The following is a 21,500-nucleotide window of genomic DNA, read 5'->3' as shown; positions in this document are numbered from 1 at the left end:
CGTACATTGACGTCAAAGCCATACAGGGGGCGGGGCCACACTTCAGTGCCAATTGGTTGCCTGGACAACCAGACCCACCTCTTACGTCAACCGGTGAAATTGCTATTCTCAAATCTGCACCTCTGGTACATGCATAAGCAAAGGTAACTTTCAGGTTTGGTCAAGAAAGTTAAAGCAACTGATGCTCTGACAACAAGGTTTAAAAATAATGAATAACGCATCATAATGCATCAAAGCAACCCAGCGCAGCTTATGTTCCATGTTTCATGAAAAAACAATCATGATCTGATCATGCAAAATAGATATGAACAGTTGGCATAGTCTATTATGTTTTGTATGATATAGCTTATATTCGGACCTACAACGTTGTGCTTGAGTTCGAAATAATAGTTGGTTGTTACACTAAATCTAAATAAGACAACGTCGAAACTTCCACATTTTATGACCAGAGCATGGCAATGAAGATACATTGATCATTACAACAGCGCCATCTGCTGGCGCAAATTAATAAATGGTATAGCGCTCTGACTCATAGATTTTAGATTTTTTTTTTCTAAAATTATTTTAACCACAAAGTACAAAGTGTCAAAGTGCTCTGAATGTTGAAATTAATTTAGCCTACAAGTGTGTCATCTTACTGGTTGAACCAGCTGCATCTGGGCAAAGTTGTAGACTTTTCTTATTGGTAAAGTAACTGTTGTGGTATTTGCAAAAATGATCGTACAACATAACATATTGAATCAATAAGCAGTAGCAGTACTGCACTCCAAAGGCCTTCTCTGTCGCGCACAGACTTCCTGAACATAAGAGTTCCAGATGTGCTTTAGGCATTTCCTGTAGAAAATTCTCCAAGAACACACTCAAATTCTCTTTACAGTCTCCTGCATCTTTTATGACACTTAAGCTAATGCTCTGGAAAAAGCTTCACGCATGATCAAGGGCATTTATGGTTTCACAACATTGTATTGAGAATTACTCCCCATAACCTGTTGGCTGCAGATTAGTTTACGTCTTCCTCATTTTACAGATTGGATTATGAATTTGGACAGTATGACAGTGCTCTATACAGTCCGGGATAGCTGATCCCCAAATCCAAAGGGCAGACCATCTTCGACAAAGCTGTTGTTTTCAAACATCTGTGTTATCAGGATCAGGGGATTTAGGTTTTCATGGGGTATCAGTCAAGTGTTCCATGTTGGGACCCTTAACTTAAGCTATCTTATTATTAACGCCAAATGAACAATAACAACTCTGATGAAAGTTGAAAGAAACACAAAAGACTGGACACATTCAGATCCGAATCATATCCTTTGTAATGTGCATTGAATGTATAGTCAACCATAGATTTCATTTTCAACCCATCCAGTTTGGTTGTTGCAGCGGTGGCTCTCATAAATGTCATTGGTCACAAAGCCAGTCCCCCCGTCTGCAGACGGCACATTTTCATAGTCATCACACTGAAAGTTGAGGGGCGGGGTACATGAGGGTCTTGTAACGCTGCAGTCCAAAACAATGGGAGGCAGTTTGGTGACATCACTGAGAGCGTATGGTCCTTGTACAGAGTAAGGTGAAGCTTCCACTGACATCCACTGCTGATGCTGGCCGGGGTAGCTTTCCAGTTCAGTCTTCTGCCTGACAAAGAGTAAAAGTCAGTTGAACGAACAAGCTAGACAAAAGAATATTATTGCATATCAAATGATTGAACGATAAGACATCCAGGTAATGATGTTGACAAAATATTATTCATTCATCCACTATTAAAAAATAAATCAAATTCAGCGTTTTGAAATCTTACCTCTTGACATGATGCCTGTAGCAAAAAAAGCCCACTGTGCCGACCAGCAGCAACAGCAGGGCAGGAATAGTAGCATAGAGGATGTATGAAAGGCTGTCGTCTGAGAGAGAGACTGCACACAAAATGTTCAGAAGCATTTATATTTGAGAAATGACTGAAATATAATCACTTATATAGATATTAGAACACGTTTGTAGGGTCTAAATTATGGGTTCACAAACTGTGTTGGGACTCTGAGGAAAGTTGCAAGGCATTGAGCTGGTTCATGGGATACTTTTTCAAACAATATTACAATTTTACGAATGTATTCTGTAATATAAACTGCATATCTGAGGAACCATGACCATTCAAATTCTGACTTTGATTTGATTGCAATGTTGTGATTAATAAAAAAAAAAGTCCTTACAAGATGACTCCGGCAATCCAGCCTTTATCTTCTCACTAGAATCAGTTGTTGGTACAATGTTTGACCTTAAGGTTGGCACTGAAAAAGACCAACAAACCAAACACGCTCTTAGATTAGATTAATAATGTGTTCATAATCGAAAAGGAAAACAAAGCATGAATTTTGTAGAAGGAATAACAATGTGCCAAGAATTTGTAAAGTATTGGTAAATTACTACAAATTCATTATTGATTGAACAACAAAGCATTTATTTATTTATCGCTCATTTATTAAGACAAAAATAGTGATTATGTGATTACTCTAACCAAAAATATATTTAAATCCTCTAAAACAGTGCACTACGGGGGCCCCAAAACTTGTTTGCAAAAATACATTCATTTGCAAAAAATGTCAGACTTTAAACCAGTATTTAGCCTACTGTCATTGCCAGATGTTGCTTTTTGTGTAACTTCAGCTGTAAAATAATAACAAATTCCATTGAATATAGTAAATTATTAATATTGGGGGGTCTCCTGAGATATTTCCAGGTTGATAGGGGGCCATGATATTACGGACTTTGGGAATGGCTGCTTAAAGACAACAAGCCCAAACGTTTTATTTTTTAGAGATTGAGAAAAAAAAAAAAAAAAAATTTTAAGGGGAATCCTGGCCCCAGAGGGAAACCTATTGTACATGTTTTTAGTGGTGGGGGAAACCGGAGTACCTGGAGGAAGCCTACACAAACACTAGCAGAACATGCAAACTCCACCCAGAAAGGCCCCGTACAGGGGGGATTTGAACGCGGGACCTTTTAGCTGTGAAGCATAAGTGTATCCGCTACCGTGCCGCCCAAACTTTTTTCTAGTCCTAACCACTTGGGCACGTTAAGCAGATACAGCAATGGCACAGGGATTGTAGGAGCTAGCAACTGCACAGTACACCGCTAATTTATTGTTGTCACAATTGTCTTTTGTGAGCAATGCGACAAAACCGCCATCTGCCGCCATAAAGGATAATGTTTTTGATGCAAATAATGTCAAACTGAACCATCCATCCATCCATGCATCCATCCATCCATCTTCTTCCACTTTTCCGTTTCCGGGTTATGGGGGCAGCTGTTGGAGCTGCCCAAATCACATTGCACCAGCCCCTTATGGCTCCTCCTGCAGGTGGTGGGTCCACAGAAGGACGGCCTCATGATTAATCGGGCCTGTTGGTCTCTCGGTTAGTGCTCTCGCTTCACAGCTAGAAGGTCCGGGTTCGATTCCCACCAGGGACAGGGCCTTTCTGTGTGGAGTTTGCATGTTCTCCCCGTGTCTGCGTAGGTTTCCTCCGGGTACTCCGGTTTCCCCTACCACTAAAAACATGCACAATAGGCCAGGATGAATGATGTGTGTGAGTGAGTATGGTGGTGGTCAGAGGGTCCGTTGGCGCAGACGTGTGTAGTCGCGAAAGCGCCTCTGACAGTCTCCCCCAGGGGAAACAGAAGCTACAAACGTAGCTTTCCACCACTGAGTATGGAGTGAATGTACAATTGTCTCATGTAAAGCGCTTTGTGACTATATGTCTGTGAAAGGCGCTGTATAAATAAAGATCTTCTTCTTCTTCTTCTTCTCACAAGGGGCTTCTGAACCACTCTGTGTCTGACCCGTCACCTAGGACCTGTTTGCCATGGGAGACCCTACCAGGGGCACGGAGCCCCCGACAACAGAGCTCCCAGGATCATTCGGGTGCTCAAACCCCTCCACCACGTTAAGGTGGCGGTTCCGGGAGGGGATCAAACTGAACCTAAATTGAAATCACACAGCTACAAACTGCTCATCTATCCTGCCTTTGTCACTTTTACTGTCACATAGAGGCAACAGATATTTACTACAACCACGGGGCACTGCGCAAAATGTAGCGACATTTTTAAGTATAAAAATAGTTACGTGTGTTTGCCTAAAATGCTAACAAATGATTAGCAACTGTGATTAGGTCTAACTTGATGCAATATAAAAAGTCTTCTGGCAACTGAAAGAGGCCGTGTTAATGTTTGAAACTTTCAGTGTGTATGGATGTGCTGATGGCCAAAAAGGGAATTTGGTTTAATTATGTACTTTCAAAACTTTTTTGGGATAGATATTGATCATTTTCTGCCTACTGTAAGTCCATGGAAAGCTCTTCTGTTATCTGCCAATATGGCGCAGGCTGTCCTGCGTTACCATGGAAATCAGCTGAGATACGTCACTCAAAAAAACAATAATGGGTTTTTTCATATCGCATGAAGTCTTACATCTGATTGAGATTTACACATTTGCTTTACACACAACAGCTGAAACAAACAATGCATGGTCATTTAAAAAAAAGTTTTCTCTCATCAGCCTGGTTTTGGTGCTGACTTTGTAAGTTTTTATTCTAGTTATTTACTCAATTTGATGAAACAGCTTAATATTTTTCCGGACATTTAATACATTTTTGCTAATGTTGTACTCATACAGTACATGATCTATTTAAGGGAGTATAAATAATTAACAAAAAATGAGCTTTGGAAAAGCTTTGTAAATGATTAATTAAGTGTTAACCAATGGTTTGCAAAATACAACAAAGTTATATAACTCACCAAGTCGTGCCATATTTTTTTCGGTAAATGCAGATGCTTTTCCTGCAAAAACAGTGACAAGGTCATTCGCTGTAATGTTATAGTAATACCAAGTAAAGTAGTGTGTATCTGGCTCACTCTCTGTGTATTTGCAGACGAAGTTGTTCTTGGAGTTACAGTTGTCGTCATTCCACTGGAACAGGAAGTGTCCCTCCTCGTCAGGCGGGGCAGAAGGCTGGTGGTACAGAACCACACACATTTCTGCGCCACACGACGGCTCGTCCCAATGCCAGTTTCTTCAGAAGAAGAGTTAACATCCAAATTTAGTATGTGTTAGTTATTATGCAATAGAGCCCGGGATTGTGTTGACAAAACAGGTCAGATTTGTAGGATTCCAGGTGCATTCAGTAATATTAAACTAATGCTACCGTAACATTATTTGTTTGGGTTTAGGTTCCCAAACTTGCCATATTATTATCATTATACAAAAGTCCTTTCAACAGAAGACGATGAACTAATTAGAGATATCAACACCTCAATTGTCAACTATGGGCTCTTAAAAATTGTGTGTTGTTGGTTATTTTGAAATCGATAGAGGACCTGAACTTGGCTCTGCTCCCATCGAGCCAGTAGTACTGTGAGGGGCACGCTGGGCTGGCGGCTTCAGGCTTGAGGCGCTGGGGGTTTCTCCTCAGTCCGATCCAGAAGTCTCCATCTCCCACCTGCAGCTGTGTGACAAACCTCTCTATGAGGCGCTGCTCGCTCTCAGTCTCGATGCTGAGCAGCTCTCCTCCGTCAGACTGGCAGGCCCGGCTGGCATCGGGAAAGGTCAGCCTCCTCCTGGAGTCCTGGATGTAGAACACTCTGTAGCAGGGGCGCTCAGTTCCACGCCGGCAGATCCTTTGGCCTGTACAGTACAATCATAAAAGCAAAGGACTCACAATCACAGTAACTCAAGCGTCCAATAAGGCGTTTCAAATCCCGGCTCCCACATGGGTGACACTTTTAACCCACCTTGCCTTTGTAAATGTAGTGTGTGAATGGTTGGTGTTTGTTGGAGGGGCTGAAGATGCAGATTAGCAGCCTAGCTACAATAGACTGTACAATAGTAGCTTACCGCCATAAATGACAACAGAGTGTAAGACGGTAATGTTGTCATTATTTCACATATTCTTCCCACCTAAATACATAACTCAATGAAACACTTTGGGGAAAAAATAAAAACAGCCTATTTCAATTTCATTGGTGTTTTTAGTTAATTGATTTCTCAAATGTTGATTTTGACTCAGTCCCATCTCTTCCTTAATCATTTTGAAGCTCTTTTTGAACAATTTTAAGATTAGAAGATACAATTTCGATCAGGAGAGTATCAAATCTTTTCCTGTTGGAAAGGAACTGAAAACAGCTTGTGGTGAGGTGGTCTACACTGGTCATGTTGCGTAACACCGCTTGTGGTATTGATAAACCATTACTGGACCGTACAGTTGGAACTCAACCAGCTTTATACATTTGCTGTTGACGTCGTTTTTAGTTCAGTTGTCCAACACTCGTGCTAAAAGTGTAATATTTCTGCATTTACTGTTCATCGATTAAAGAAGAACATAGACATTTTCCGTGTACCTACCTCAAGCAACCGAGTTACTATAAGATTTACGCACACTTTTACGCACAAGAATAGCGGTTTACACAAAGCTCTTCGCTCACTACGTAAAGCCAAAAGTTTGTTGAAAACTATAAAGCGACATAAGCGTCCTTTGTTCAAAGAAAGGTCTCACCATTAACACTGGAAACAAATCCAGAATGGAAGAAAACGGCGATAACGGCGCCCAGGAGTGTCATAAAATCCATCTCGACATGTTCACGGCGAGTGCTACGCCGATACAAGCAAACAAAGCTTTGTTTTGTCTTGGATTGCGCGATGTAAATACCCAAAGTTCGGGCAGAACCTCGTCGGATGAGCAGTAAACACGGAGGAATGACGGAGGCAGCAAAGTGGGTCGACTGCTGATGGCGTGCATATGGCGACTTGGTCGGAAAACACAGACAGACTTTCAATTTAGAAATAGAGAAAGTGATATGCTTCTTTACTTTTTCACATGTCAAACTCCTAACCCTGATTTTGTGTGATGTCTGTGTAGCCTCTTCCTCATGAGCAAATTACATTTACCATAATGACATTAGGGGAATGAATGGACTCTTTGTGACACAGCGCGCATCATGCTTGTCCTGTTAAAATAAGAATGTGTTGCATTTGTGCTTTTTTTTTTTTTTTTTTTAAATCAATCCAATAATAAGACACATAGTGGGACATCAAAGTTTGTCAATGCACAGACATTGTGGACCAGAGACAATGGGGAGGGGGTCGGGAGAGGGGGGACTTTCTTTAGAACAGGAAGTGTGGAGAAAAGAGCTTCACTGTGCTGTACTTCCTTTCGATTGGCTTTTAATAGCTTGATTTTTTAGACAATGGAAAACAATATATTCTTATATACATTGTAAAACTTTGTATGACCTAGAACAATACACTTGCAGTGATTTCTCATTTTGAATGCCTTCCCTTTTCTGTTTATTCAACTTCAGACAGGTGACTGTGACCTAACCTTGGGCCTCCTAACAGCCAGAGGAAATAATCATGTGCCTAAGTTTGTGTGAGCCCGTTATCTCCCTCCATGACTTGAAGCTATTTTCTCTATCATATGAGAGGCTTGATGTGTTTTTTTCTTCTTTTAAAGTATTTATCCGCTACTCCAGACCTGAAGAATGACAAGTTCTCCAACCATGAGATGGGATTATTTCTGACCAACAGATGACACCAAACCTGGCCTCAAGTGTTCAAGAGTAGCTACATCCAAAATATGAAGTGCTGAACAACTGGAGGTAATGTAAGTACCGTAATATGAGATCAATATTAACAGTGTAATTACTGGCACTAAATACACTTCACAAGAACAGCTAAACGGCTGTAAAAACCCAAATTAAAAAATAAATGCCGGTGATGCCAAATTTGAACCATCCATCCATCCATCCATCCATCCATTTTCTTCCGCTTTATCCGGGGCCGGGTCACGGGGGCAGCAGTCTCAGCAGAGATGCCCAAACTTCCCGATCCACATAACACCTCCTCCAGCTGTTCTGGGGGGACCCCGAGGCCACAAATTTGAACCTAATCGGTCTAATAAGACACATATAAGTGGGTTTTCAATAGATAGCATTTGCAAGAAGACCTAATGTACCTGTAGTCTAAGCCAGTGATTCTCAAGTTTGTCGGATTCAGGACCCAAAAGTGGGTCGTTGAACCATTTTCAGTGGGTCAGAGAATTTTTTCTCCAATATTTTCCTGCATGGAAACCATACTGGAGTCTGTTAAAATCAACGTGATTGGGTAGTTTGATCATGATTTCAGTCTTAAAGGCATATCTAGTACATGTTCAACAAAAACTTAGCCTACAATATTTTTTTTCGACGTCTCATTGGGTTGGAGATTTATTTATCTCTGCAGGGTGAAATGTTGAGCAGATGTCTTTAACCTCATATTGAAGTGTAATGATATCAGTATGTATCCTGTGCTATACATATCACAAAAAAAGAAAAAAAGATTTACTAGACACAGTTTTGGAGTCTGTGGTATGATATACTCGTATAATGTAACTAATGTCGGCTCTCACCATGGGCAAACAGTCCTTTCTTTTCATTCTATATTTCTATGGGACAAAGGACAAAGTAGCAGTTGTGGCCCATAGCTACACACTGTAGAATACCTACACTACGGCACAGTGCAGAACAATAGAGCCCAGGTTTGTCATGCAAGGTTAAATTAACAAAGGTTACTGACGATTGGCTGTGTCCCCCATAGCTGTTGGCAAAGGTGCTCAAGTTTCCACCATTCAAGGCTTTTTATTCTCAAGACTTCAGTGCAATTCACAACGTGGGGTTGGCTCAACATCTATTTAGAAAACCTAGGACGTTGTTTATGTTGGCTCAATGTTTCGTACAGATTTTACGACTCAAACGAACAATGCAAGCTTTATAGTTTTATGGGGGGCTTTTACTCATACTGTATATCAATAGCAAATTCACTTTTTATTTATTTTATCCAGTTACAGTGTCATTTGAAAAACACATTGACCCACAACAATTAGCCACTATCTTCTTTGAGTGGATCTTGAATGACGACGGCTGATTATGAAGATATTCAACCTAACCTTATTTACATGGTCTAAGTTTGAAGTAATTGGGGGAAAAAATCGAATGCAAAGTTGCTGTTGGGAACCGCATCTCTAAGAATCAAGATATTTTTAAGTCTATATGTGGCTGGTTGGAGGGAGGGCTCCTGAGTCAGACCTCAGTGGTTTTAGGTGTCTGTAATATTATAAAAGCCCCTCTGGATGAATAGCGTCAGACACCTGTGAGGACACCGGCTCGGTAAGACCATTCTCCTTTACCTCCTATTACAACTGTGTCTAGAGATTGATTGTGTTTGAGTTATTTTTACTTATTAACAAATTAAAGTTATGTTATTCTCAGGCCCCAGTGATCAGAGAACCATGTACAGGATGTATGTAGGGCTCCCTCTGCTGGCTGTTCTGCTGCAGCCTGCTCTTAGTGCTTACAACTGCTCTTCAGAATATAACCGGACCCCAGGTATGTAAATAAACATTAGCACATTATTAACGTGATAAATGCTAATACAAAAATGACTCTTATCTTCTTGTCATTTGTACTATCTTCTTTTCTTGCTCAGATAACTCGGATGTGGCAGTGGACTGTGGGGCCACCACCATCACGCTGGAGATAAACCTGTGCACGGCGCAGTGGGCAGGCTTCAGCACCGCAGACCTGGCCCTGAACGGGAACCACAATAATCAGGAGTGTCTGGGCACGCCTGACGACACCGTCAACCCTCCAGTGATGCGTTACCATCTGCCCGTCAATCACAGCCTGGACAACCCCTGTCGCCAGTCCCTGCAGGTGACATTATTTTCACTGCTGTTTGAAATAAAACGAGGAGACCAAGGATCCAAAAGTTATTGTGCAGGCCTCGATTTGTACAAGAGGCAGAATTCTGGAGGATTCAAACTGTATAAACACTTAAGAGCTGCTGCAGTGCTTTTAAATGCTGGTACTACTATATATTTACTCAATCAGCAAATCAACTCCTATGTTACCAGTTTCCTACATCTGTGTGGCCTTTACCACAAAATCTCCTGTTTATCATCTAATACTTATACTACGACTGCAGTTCTTCTGCTACTGCATTGCACGTCTAAAACTGAAATACCAAACCTAGACATAGTTCTGAGTTTTCAAATTTTGTTTCTGTAACTTCTTAACCCCCAGTTAAACCGAGCAAATTTTCCAGTTTGGCTTTACCCAAATCTAAAAACTTCTTGGAAAAAAAAAAGCGACAAACACAATACAATACTTTGAAGGTCTAAGCTTTCAAATGAGGTGTTACACTGGCTTATAGTCTGTAAGCTCCTGTCGAGAAGCTTATAGATTTGGTTAAAGCCGAACTGGAGAAAATACGCTTGGTTTTCAAGCTGTGGCGCGTATCACTCATGGTACTTGGGCTTCTTCCGGTGGTACTCAGGGTCATTTATATTTTTGATTTTTATAAGTGACTTAAAGGGATATTTCAGGATTTTTGACATAGGGCCTCAATTCCTAGTTATCCAGAGTTGTTGATTTCAGGAGATTTTTTTCTTTTCTTAATTCATGCAGTTCTTATATTTGAAGAGTTTAGTGGTGCTAGACTAGTGCATGTCTATGGTAACTAGTAGACTGCATGAATTAAGAAAAGGAAAATATCTCCAGAAATCAACAACACTGGACAACTAGGAAATGAGGCCCTATGTCAAAAATCCCTTTAATAGGTTATCTTCAAAGAAGGTATTCAATCGTCTTCTGTACTGGTGGTTGAAGTCTCGAATGTTTCGCCTCTCATCCAAAAGGCTTTGTCAGCGAAAACTAAAGTTCAGTTCAGCTCGCAGCCTAGATAAAGACCAAAAGGGGAGGAGTTAGGGTAGGCCCGGTCCCTCCCCGGGTCCCTCCCCAGAAACTACCGGTAAGTTAGTTATTTTTTTCTGGTTTCTCTTCAACAAGGAGTTGAATTTAGTTCAATTTAGGAATATTAGACCCTTTCAGTCCCAGTTCAGTCCTGATTTTGTCTTGATCTCACACGGGTGATACTTGGAAGGTCAATTATTCTACAAGGAGGTACTTGGTGTGAAAAGTTTGAGAACCACTGTTATAACAGATCATATAAATAGAGAGTAAAATGTATTTATTTTTGCAATGTTGGACTTGTGAAGAATTAGTGAATCTCTGAATTTTACAAAATAAACTCTTTAATACACTTTGTTTTGTGTGGTTTCAGATCGTGGATGAAGCTCCAGATCCCACTGGCCCCTTCAACTCCTTTGCCAGTGTGCAGTCAGTCATCATCACCGGCTACATAGAAACCCCTCGCCCTGACCAAGGCACGATCAGCTATGCCACTGACCTGTACTACCACTTCTCCTGCCGCTACCCTCTGGAGTACCTCCTCAACAACACACAGATTGTAGCGTAAGTCCACCAATATAGACGTTTTGACTTTACCATAATGTCGCTGTGTGTAATCTGTAAAAACATGATTCACCAGCTCATCTGTGTCTGTGGCCACTAATGACAACAACGGGACCTTTATCGACACTCTAAAGATGAGTGTGTTTAATGTAAGAACTAATATACCTTTAATGTAACAATTTCCACACATTGTGCATGTGTTTGTATGTTTTTTAATTCCATTTTCATTCTGCAGGACTCCACTTACCAATATCCTCTGATAGTGCCATCAGCTGGTCTGCAGCTACGTGACAGTGTTTTTCTTGAAGTCAAAGCAAATGTAACCGGAAAGTAAGTAAAGCGTGTGGAAATTAGATATAAATTTGTTATATAGAAAAAAAGATGTTTACTCCGCTGCCCCTTTCCAGTTTTTATGTTCTTCTAGATCACTGCTTTGGCACACCGACCGCATACAACGTCACCCACAGTGAACAGCACAACTTCTTTATCGGGTAATTTGCAGTGATGGAGGAAGTACTGAATTTCTTTTTTTAAGGTTCTGTACCTCATTTCTTTTGTTTACAATTAAAGAAAAGGGAGAAAGTAGAGTTTAAACTGTGGGTCGTGGTCTACGCGCATTCCAAATGTTTTTATTTTATTTATTTATTAAGTGTGGTGTGTGGTGTGTGGTGTGTGTGTGTGTGTGTGTGTTTATATTACGAGTAGGGTCTTAAATTAATCTGTATACGAAAAAGGAGAGAGAGAAAAAAAATGAACACTAGTGATGTTATTATTGTAGACATACTTGAAATGTAATATAGTCTAACTATTCCTAATTTTTCTAACGTTTCTAACACAATACCACTACTACAACAAACCTGCCTGTGCTACGGCTTGTTAAAGTTGGACACATAAACAGACACAACAAACAATGTCTTCATGGCTTGGCTTGGGCCAGGGAGTGGCTCCAGAGCAGGCATGGCTACCAAAGGAATAAAAAAATAGAAAAATAGAACTTGGCAAAAGGTCACAGATTACAAGATATCTCAGAACAGTAGTACTGTAACATAGACAGAACAATCCCACGATGAGTGGAGGTGAGAAGTCCACGCCCCACCAGGACCAAGCCTAAAAGAAAAAGCACAAGAAAGAGCCACAAGAGGGAGACAAAACAGGCACACATGGCCAAAATCATAACAGCTTATTCATGAAAAAAAAAAAAAAAAAGGGTATCTTTTACAATATGCTACTAATGGCGGACAAAACAAATTGAATTCCACTAAAATCAGGAAAAAAGAGTTTCAGATGAAAATTGTTTGAGAAGTTTGGGGAAAACACTGTAGTAGAAGATTTATAAGCAATACCTTGACTGCACTGCCTGACCTTAAAAATAAAAAAAAGTCACCGCCTAGTTTTAAATAACTGTTCTGACCAGGGGTTGCTTCCTGATCAGCTGAAAATTGTGAAAGAGTGGATTGGCCACCACAGAGTCCAGATCTTAACCCCAATTGGGAATCTTTGGGATGTGCTGGAGAAGGCTTTGCTCAGTGGTCATACTCGTTTCAACCAAATGTTGGAGTGTGTGACTTTTTTTTTGTTCAGGTAGTTGCTTAACTTTATTGGTTACAGCAATGGTATTTTGTAGTAAAACATACTGTAAAACATGGAGAGAATAAAATGTAGTCTTTATTTATCTTTTAGCTGCTCAGTGGATGCCAGGACAACAGTCATCAGCAATGGCGTTTCAAAAGTCTCCCGCTTTACCTTTGAAGCCTTCCGTTTCCTTGAACACCGCACTCAGTCCAAGTCCAGCGTATTCTTACACTGCCTGCTCCGTCTGTGTGAACCAAGCAAATGTCTGGAGATCCTTGCTGTAAGTGCATTCGAAAGCAGAAAACTCCATTTAGAGGATTGTAAAAGTTTAAGAAATCTATTTGTTTATCCCAGGCCTGCAACAGCAAAAGAAAACGATCAGTGACACCCTTTGGACAAGCAAGTGGAGATTCTGCCACTGTTTCTGCTGGACCACTCTTCACAGCTGCTGCGGGTAAGAAAGAACACGATGAACCTGTTAAAGGCCCTGTAATCATTTGCTGGAAGTAACATGTATTCTTGTATCCCTCATTACAGAACAGCCAGATGCAAAGAGCAACAGTGAGTTATTTTTCACAAAGACGTCGGAACACAATACATGCTGGGGTTTTGCTGTAATGATCCTTGTCTTTGGTCAGGCGACGCAGCCCGTGGGAGTCTGAACGTGACCGGGCTCATCGTAGGCGTGGTGCTCGGGTCTGCGGTGGCTGTGCTCATAGTGATCTCCGGATGGTTTGCCCTCAAAAAGTTTTCCTGGAGCCCGTTTAACTGACACAAGGAGGCTAATAGTTTTATGAATCCGTGCAGGAAGTTCTAAACCAGTTTTAGAGTAGATGTGGCTCCCTGTACAGATGGAACCAAATGGAAAAACAAAAATGCTCAACAAGACTGTAAAAATTTTGTTTTAAAGTTTTCTTGAATGTATGGTGAATTACTTACAATTTGACTTGTGTGTTGTGGCAGTGATAAGCACTTAAAGCAGTACTAAGTAACTTGTTTACCTTATTAAATCCTTTTCGTAGTCCCTTTGGGGGTATTACAAGTGTTGATGGGATGATTGGGGGTCTTTCAACTCCCCCTGGTGTCTCTGGCCAGAAAACCACTATTGCAGCGTTCCTGCCTACGGGTCGGAGCCACCAATACACACTATTGGAATAATGAAGAAGCTAACAGGCTAATGGGCAAAGCTAACTGTGGGCTAACGTCACTTAAACAGTATTTACAGTATTTGAGTGAAAACAACTATCTCCATTGTGCAGTTGGATTTACAATATCCCTCCCTTTGTCTTTTCTGTCAGCGTAGTATTTACTCGCTTATGGCCTCTAGGGTCTAGTACTGCTTTAAATGTTGCGGAGTAAGTACAGATACAGGCTCTAAATGTGGAAATAGTAAATTGAGTTTTTTGGCAATTAAAGGTATCTACAATATTCAATATTTACCTATTCATTTGTACTTGTACAATTTGCTTTCCAGCACTGCCTTCAGTCCTTTATCCTCCCCTTGTCCTATTCAGAAAATGTCCCACTTTTTCAATGTTGCCGCGTGAACTGCATAAAGGTTAGACTTTACATTAAATGTATAATATGCCCCACAATCTCCCATTATCACATGACAGAAATGTGTTCATCCCATAGTGCTTAGATTTGGTTCTCTGGCATCCACAGATTAGACAGTGCAGGTCAATCAGTAAATTTGCATGGCTTATGTTACAAATTTATGAATGCAAATGGTTTATGGTGCAAAGTCCATGGATGCTGTAATGTAGCACCGCACAAAAACAACTAAATGAATGACTCAAACAATTAAATAAGTTAAATATTTTACTTTCAACAAAATATATATATATATACAAATCACAGACAATACTGTACACAATAAGAAGAAAAAATGATGAAAACATCTAAAACAGCAAAAATAGATAATGGTGCAATAAGTAAAGAACAGAAAATGATGTGGTATTAGATTTCACTGTACAGAATGTACAAGGTCCTGAATGAGAGAAGAGAGTTTGAGAGAAAAGTCCTCCTGTAAAGAGCCAGTTTGCTGTGAGGAGGAGGAAGAGGAGGGAGACTGTCCGGAGCCTGTGTGTGCTGCTGACTCCTCCTGCAGCTCAACTATCAGTCTCTCCATCCGGGCTCCGAACAACTGGTTTTGAAGATCAGCGTTTAAACAGAACCGCTCCATTCTTGAACTCATTTTGGATTCATAGTCTTGTGTGAACATTTGCAGAGAAGCTAACTCTTCCATGAGGAATCCAAATCTGCTCTGTGCATCTGCCTGCAGGACGGCCACCTCCTCTGCCAGTCTGGAGCTAACCCTCTGCCACATTTCTGGATGGTGCATCTCTCCTTCAGAATCACTGGACTCTTTGAACTGGCCCATTACCTTAGTAGCCTCACCGTGGAAGTGTCCAATGATGTCAACAATTTTAGAGTTGCTGTTGTCCAGAGTCTGGCTTATCCACAGCAAGGCCTTCTGCTGCAGAGCTTGGTTGTCCTCTGACTGTGGCTGGGTTGTCTCCATGCTCTGCAGATACAGACGCACTTGGACACACAGGTCATGTGTGCTAGAGCTAAGGGAGCCCTGCAGCTGCTGTGTCAGGGGGGCCAAGCGCTCCCTCAGGCCGGCTAGAGTGCGGCTGCCGTGGACTGGAGACGGAGACAGCTTCTCTTTAAGCTCTGCAAGCTCCTGGTGAAGACGCACTCTCAGACGCTCAGACTCCAGACTCAGTTTGTGCTGAACCTCTGCATCAACTGGGGATTTGGCCTCATCTTCTGGGCTGTAAAGACTGCTGCTGTCCATGTGGCTTTTGAAGCTTGAATGAAAATACATAATCATATAAAATCAGCATACAGTGGGCGGATAAGGGAGCACTTTGTATTTGATTCAGATTAAAATGTGAGCACTTACTCCATGCTCTTAGATAGTTGAGATTTATCACGAGCCTGATTTGCTTTGGAGTCTGCCCAGGGAGCCTCTCTGGTGTTGCGGTGGAGTGGATAGGCTAAAAAACAAAACAATAAAAGGTTAAATCTTTCAGAGAGAAAATGTAAAGATCATCTATAAGAAGATAAATGTATCTACCAGAGATGGTCAAGAGAGAAAGGGCACATAGCATCACTTTGAAAAACATGTTCTGTCTGAATGAACAAATCAAATGAATGAAGTAGGTCTTCTGAATGACAGAATAGACACAAGTTCACAGTTGGATCCAGAGGATAAATGCGTGTAGTCTCTTGTTCAGTTGTACAGAGTCCCTTCTCCCTCAGCCCTTATAAAGGAGAGTGTTATCAGAGCAGCTTCCAAAACTCTGCCTATGTCAACAGGCAACACGTGGAGGGTCATCGTGATGACAAATCAACACACACGCAACCACAACATTGACATTCACGGTGATATAACCTCAGCTTTAAACCTGTAAACTAAACCCAGCCTATCTTCCCCATTATCTGAAATAGCTTCAGACTCCCAATAAAGATTGTGCTGTAAGCGTGGTAGTGTGCAGCCATACCACGTTGAGCAAAGACTAGTATCAACATTGTCGGCCAATATTATTGCTACAATATTTAGAGCGACTTTCACAGTCAGGACACGGTTTAAGTTTATGGGCCCATGAAATGTAATGATTTAAGTTTATTTTTTTGTTTAACGTCCTTGATAATTAACCAGTAGAGCACAAATCAATTGTTTTTATGACTCATCTGTTTTTAAACGCTCTGGACATGGTTTGTATAATGAATCAACTATATGCAAATGTTGTTACGTAAATGCTTTACATCTGGATAAATGTTGCTGTGATTCATATTTCTTTCTGATAGACACTTGCATTGTGATGAGTTTGAGAAAGTCACATGGTAATGTAGGTGAAAGTTTGAACCTGGCTGAGATTCAGATAAGAAAAACGTCACTAGAGGAGCATAGTCCAGGGTGACTGTGATATGTAGGTTAAAACATAAATCTCTGGGTGTAAAGAAAACAACAACAAAACCACAACTGTGTGAAGTTTTACCTGTCTTTTCCCCGAAACAGCAGAACAATTTATATGCACAATGGTTTGCCCTAAAATAGGTCAAATGTAATCTACCGTCTCTATGTAGGGCAAAGGTGGGCCATATCTTTCTGTGGTTAGTTCTTCAATGACAGTCATTGAAGAAAGTGTGCTCTTCAGTAAAGACTTCTCTCTTCCCTGAGGTGGATTGTTTCTACTCTTACTGCTCATCAAAAATGACCTTGTGGGTGTCATGGGTGTGTCAAAAAGCAATCATAATGATAAAAAAAATAAACATTTGTCATCAGATCGCAGGCCTTGTTTCCCTTTCACTGTCGCTGTCACCTTAACTCATGGTCCTGATCAATTATTCAGCGGTGAAAGGGATGCAGTCCGGCCAAAGCTACGTCTGCTCTGCCCAAAGCTCCATCTAGCACCTGATGATAGGATATGGATTCACAACTGTTTTAAGAAGTCAGCCTCTTTCATTTGTTTCCGACAATGGCGAATGGCTTGAAATGGCTTGTTGTAGCAGCTTTATTAAGTCTTACAAAGGGAAACAACACAAGTGTGGAGACCCAGGAGAGACTACACTGCCAAGCAGGTATGTACAACTTAACTACTGCTTTTTTGGTTTAGGCTATAGATAAACAATTGAGGCTCTGGGCTGCACACAATTAGGCCTATTTTAGATGATTTGACTTGAGTCAACACATGTTCAGTCACTGTAATTACATTCCAACATATGCTTTATTACAGGCTTCTACTGTCCACCAGAGGCTTCCACTCCCATCCCATGTCCAGAGGGCACCTATGGGCCTCACCTGGGAGCAGTATCCATGGATAAGTGCTTGGAATGTCCCCCTCAGCACTACTGTCCCAGGGCAGCCCTGGCTCTGCCTTTACCCTGTGGTCCAGGCACCCAGCAGCCCCGCTCTGGCCAGAACACCTGTGAGTGCTCAGGGGAAGGCCAAAACTTCCAGGTGACTAAGTACTTCTACTTGCCCCCTTGCAAGAGAGTTAAAATCCAAAAGTCCCACAGCTCTGTGTGCCTAGTTTCTGGCCCCAGTGACCTGTATTTGTCTGAGGCTCCTCATCTCCTCTTTTGTTCTTCAAACCCCAAATACCGTACAAATGTGTTTGTGTAAGTCTAACAATATGTGAGTTTATGCATTTGCAGTCAGAGGAGCTTTCTCACTGACTTTCAGAAACCCAACACGAAACAATCTGTAGCTTCAAGCTGAAAGGGCAGGGTATCGAGTTCCTGCACAACAGACTCGAGTTTCCTACTTAATTAAAAGTGTTGTGCCTTTCACTCATCATATGACTAATTGTTTTTTAGATTTTTGTAGAAATCAGTATTAATATACAGTTTGGCAATATATAATTGCACAAAAGTACTTATATAATTTTGAACAACACACGTTGTTCAAAATTACATAAGCTTTGAACCTTTTGCCTTTTCTCCAGGCCAGTGATGCTCAGTGCCAGTGCACTCTAGGCTACCAACCGTCCAACAACAAAGAGAGCTGTGTTCTGACACTGCATGATGTTTGCCGTGATGGGCAAACACGTACACAGTATGGAGACTGTCTGGACAGATATCAGTGGACCATCCACTGTAAGTACCAGGTGAGACAATGATGCAATGCGGGCCACCTTTTTAAACCAGGGGAAAGGTTAGCTGATACACTCGTGCCCTTAAAGAATAATTTACTTCATAGTACAACATATTTCTTGACTTGGCTTGGAAACATGAATGGGCTGGATAATTCCTGGAAAAAAACATAAAGCATACAAGCTGTGTACCCACAATAAACAATTCACAATGACATTCGAGAGTAATGAGTGCACAACCTGGATGTCTTTGGCCTTTCCTCCGTTATCTTGACAATAATTGATCAAGTACAGGCTTGTATTGACTGTTTAATATTTAACCACCCGCCTCATCCTGCTTTCCTTCACTTTCAAATCAGTGTTTATATGGGCTATGTCATTGTATGAAGGGGTATACAGGTTTCTACTGTAAAAAATATTTTAAAAAAATCTCCTGGAATGTTGCCTCAATAGAAATCCTTGAAACAAAGTATTGGGTAGCTGAGAGCCCCCAAGATTGACACAGATTTCTGTCATTTCTGTCTGAATGAAGATAATTTAATATTAATGCTGAAATACTGATATATTTGCAGGCATGCCAGTCAGCAGAGGACTTTGGGGGCTATGACAGTGAGCTGGGCCTGTGCTTGTGCAGAGAGCCCGGTGGCAGAGCATCATGTGGGAGTCTCTGCCGACGACGTGCCACAGATGAGCTGAAACTCCAGTGCCAATCGAACCGAGAGCTCGAACTGGTCTGGAGACATGACAATCAGGTGAAGTTATGACCTGTTACAGGACTTACAGAAGACTCTCAGACCTCTTTTCGTTATTTCATTATGAAGGAGTCAGATGCCAAAACCATAATGTCTCTGTTCTATTGGGGGGTAAACATACAGAGCTGATTCTACTGCTGAAAAGGAACTTAGGATGTGTACTCTCGACGGCTGCAGTGCCTTGAAAGTAAAGTGTCTTCTTGTGTGCAGGTGTCGTCCATCTCAGGCAGAGTGCTGGAGACACTGTTCTTACACTGGGACTCCCTGGGGACTCTTCAGTGCGACCTGCAGCTCAACATCTCGCGTCCAGTCTACATTGTTCAGACAACAGGTGCGTGACACGTTCACCTGCACTAACGCGCACTGGCTTGTTTTTCTTTGCTTGGTTTCTTCCTCCTAATCCGCTTGTCCACTGCTGTCTTTATCACCTTTTGTGGCGAACTATATGATTGCAGGGGAAGGCTTCTTCGGCCTCCTCAGTGGCCTCCCAGAAGAACTTGATCATCTCTTTCCCGTAACTACGCAACAAGAGACTCAACACTTTCTGGGTTTGTCACGACACAACGTCTCACATGCATGTTTTCAGACAGACATAAATTTACAATGCATTCCCTGTTGTTCCTCTTAGAAAGTGTCTTGCGGGAGGGCTCTCAAATTGAAAATATCAGTCAAGAAGCAAGCGGAATTAACTTCACGAGCAGCAAGGGGAACTGGAGTCAATTTACAGAATTAGACCGAAGGCCAAGAGGGATTTTAGGCCCCACTGCATGTCTTCATCTTGGGAATGTAGTATTATTCACCGTCTCAGCAAATCACTACCCAGTCTATGATGTGTAAGTATCCGAAAGCTTCATTTCAGCTCAGCACCAGGTTTTATATTAACCACATTGTTATATATGCTCTGTTTTAGTGACAGCCTTTACAACACAGATGAAGCTTTTGACTGGGGTGCGTTCAGGCAACTAAAAGAAGAGCTCACCTTATCTTGGACCCCTCCGAGCCTCTTTTCAGTTGTCTTTAACCAGCCTGGCGTCTATGTTTTCAAGTTGAGCAGCCATGAACACAAGCATATGGTACTGCACGATATTAAAAACACTGTATACAGTTGATCAAAACAAAGGTGAGCGATATGACAGAATCAAACTCAAAATCATGATATCTCAAATAATTACTGTATATTGTGACATTGTGATTCAGTCTTAAGTCCATGCTTTATGGGTCCGGCGATCAATAATGAGCTTTGAAATGTAGTGGACAATTACGTGTTACCTCTATGATGCAATGAAATCCAGGAAATATGGATCTGAGCGCTTCAGCAGTAGAAGTAGAAACAACTAATGTGAACAGAATTACTAAAAACTGGATGAACTGAGTAAAACACTGCTCCAGATATGTTTTTGACAGGAAAACAACAATGTAATAGCAATTTGGCATTCTAAGTCTCCCTTTAACAATCTAAAAATACACAGATAGCTTCCTGATCAAGGCAACATAAAGTCCTGATAAAATCAAAATCGTGAAGCGTGCAAGAAAATTGTTATATGAATTTCTTGCCATATCGCCCACCCCGAACAGAAATATTGGGTTCATAGGTGTCATAACAGTCTTTTCCACTTCAGTATGTACGTGTGATGCCAGCAGATGGTCAATGTTACGAGCCAGGGCCTTTCTTTTCAACCATTCCCCGGCATCTAAACCGAGTGGGGATTAACCAGCGCCGCAGCCTGTTGTTGAGGCCAGACTGGTTTGTGACGGGTGGACTGGTCTTTGGAGCCGTGGTCATTCTCTGCTTATGCGTGACAATCCTGGTTAGTGTCAAACAAAACAATTACTGATTATTTTGTACCCTGGCTTGTTGAACGCAATGTTTGGCATAGATCTGAATTGCTCACATTTTGCTTCAGTGTTCTTCTAATCTTTGTAACAGATGACACAAAAAAGTACAAATCACATCAACCTTTTTACATCCCTGTGTCCAGACATAAGTTTAATAGAAATGCGTGACGTATAGCTGAATGTCTATATTAGGTACACTAGCTCAATTGTGACAAGGACAAAAACAGATTGGCTGAATAGTCACAATAGCCAGTGAGCAAAACACTATAGTTAATGTCAAAGTCTGTTGTATATGTAATGCTGATAAATGTTAATATCTTATCAGCACATGCTCCACTAGCACATAGTGTCATTGCACTCATGTATTTCTGTTCAGATCCTGTTCCGTGAATATGGATGGCCTGAG

The 21,500-nt window shown here is 41.3% G+C and overlaps 3 protein-coding genes across 3 annotated transcripts; 1 reads left to right on the top strand and 2 right to left on the bottom strand.

Annotated features, from left to right (window-relative positions):
• Positions 1 to 628: 628 nt before the first annotated feature.
• Positions 629 to 6,772, bottom strand: laynb (layilin b). Its single transcript, XM_079556262.1, has 7 exons — positions 6,537 to 6,772; positions 5,362 to 5,668; positions 4,900 to 5,057; positions 4,783 to 4,824; positions 2,202 to 2,279; positions 1,796 to 1,907; positions 629 to 1,632 (listed from the first exon to the last, which is right to left on the bottom strand). The coding sequence occupies exons 1-7, from the start codon at positions 6,607 to 6,609 to the stop codon at positions 1,335 to 1,337; spliced, it is 1,068 nt and encodes a 355-aa protein (XP_079412388.1). The 5' UTR covers positions 6,610 to 6,772; the 3' UTR covers positions 629 to 1,334.
• Positions 6,773 to 9,291: 2,519 nt separating this feature from the next.
• LOC306962713 (zona pellucida-like domain-containing protein 1) lies at positions 9,292 to 13,761 on the top strand. Its single transcript, XM_079555958.1, has 10 exons — positions 9,292 to 9,402; positions 9,503 to 9,729; positions 11,138 to 11,328; positions 11,405 to 11,477; positions 11,564 to 11,658; positions 11,736 to 11,819; positions 13,009 to 13,180; positions 13,255 to 13,354; positions 13,438 to 13,461; positions 13,539 to 13,761. Exons 1-10 carry the CDS (start codon positions 9,306 to 9,308, stop codon positions 13,670 to 13,672), a joined length of 1,197 nt encoding a protein of 398 aa, XP_079412084.1. The 5' UTR covers positions 9,292 to 9,305; the 3' UTR covers positions 13,673 to 13,761.
• A 1,105-nt stretch (positions 13,762 to 14,866) lies between these two features.
• LOC306960851 (uncharacterized protein) lies at positions 14,867 to 16,063 on the bottom strand (the record flags this gene model as incomplete). Its single annotated transcript, XM_079553438.1, has 3 exons — positions 15,986 to 16,063; positions 15,812 to 15,905; positions 14,867 to 15,716 (listed from the first exon to the last, which is right to left on the bottom strand). Exons 1-3 carry the CDS (start codon positions 16,032 to 16,034, stop codon positions 14,867 to 14,869), a joined length of 993 nt encoding a protein of 330 aa, XP_079409564.1. The 5' UTR covers positions 16,035 to 16,063.
• Between the last annotated feature and the right edge of the window lie 5,437 nt (positions 16,064 to 21,500).

The sequence above is a fragment of the Gobius niger genome (assembly GCF_951799975.1).
Source record: "Gobius niger genome assembly, chromosome: 1".
NCBI lineage: Eukaryota > Metazoa > Chordata > Actinopteri > Gobiiformes > Gobiidae > Gobius > Gobius niger.
Note: the sequence above shows the minus strand (reverse complement) of the source record. Positions and strands in the feature narration are given on the sequence as shown.

What these genes read in the sequence shown, in the direction of transcription:
- laynb (XM_079556262.1), bottom strand. Translation starts at nt 6,609, where the DNA reads ATGGATTTTATGACACTCCTGGGCGCCGTTATCGCCGTTTTCTTCCAT. An exon ending in CGTCTGCAAATACACAGAGA is followed by an intron (nt 4,825 to 4,899) that starts GTGAGCCAGATA and finishes CTGTTTTTGCAG; the next exon opens with GAAAAGCATCTGCATTTACC. An exon ending in TGGATTGCCGGAGTCATCTT is followed by an intron (nt 1,908 to 2,201) that starts GTAAGGACTTTT and finishes TTTTGTGTGCAG; the next exon opens with TCTCTCTCTCAGACGACAGC.
- LOC306962713 (XM_079555958.1), top strand. Translation starts at nt 9,306, where the DNA reads ATGTACAGGATGTATGTAGGGCTCCCTCTGCTGGCTGTTCTGCTGCAG. An exon ending in AGAATATAACCGGACCCCAG is followed by an intron (nt 9,403 to 9,502) that starts GTATGTAAATAA and finishes TTTCTTGCTCAG; the next exon opens with ATAACTCGGATGTGGCAGTG. An exon ending in ACTCTTCACAGCTGCTGCGG is followed by an intron (nt 13,355 to 13,437) that starts GTAAGAAAGAAC and finishes CCCTCATTACAG; the next exon opens with AACAGCCAGATGCAAAGAGC.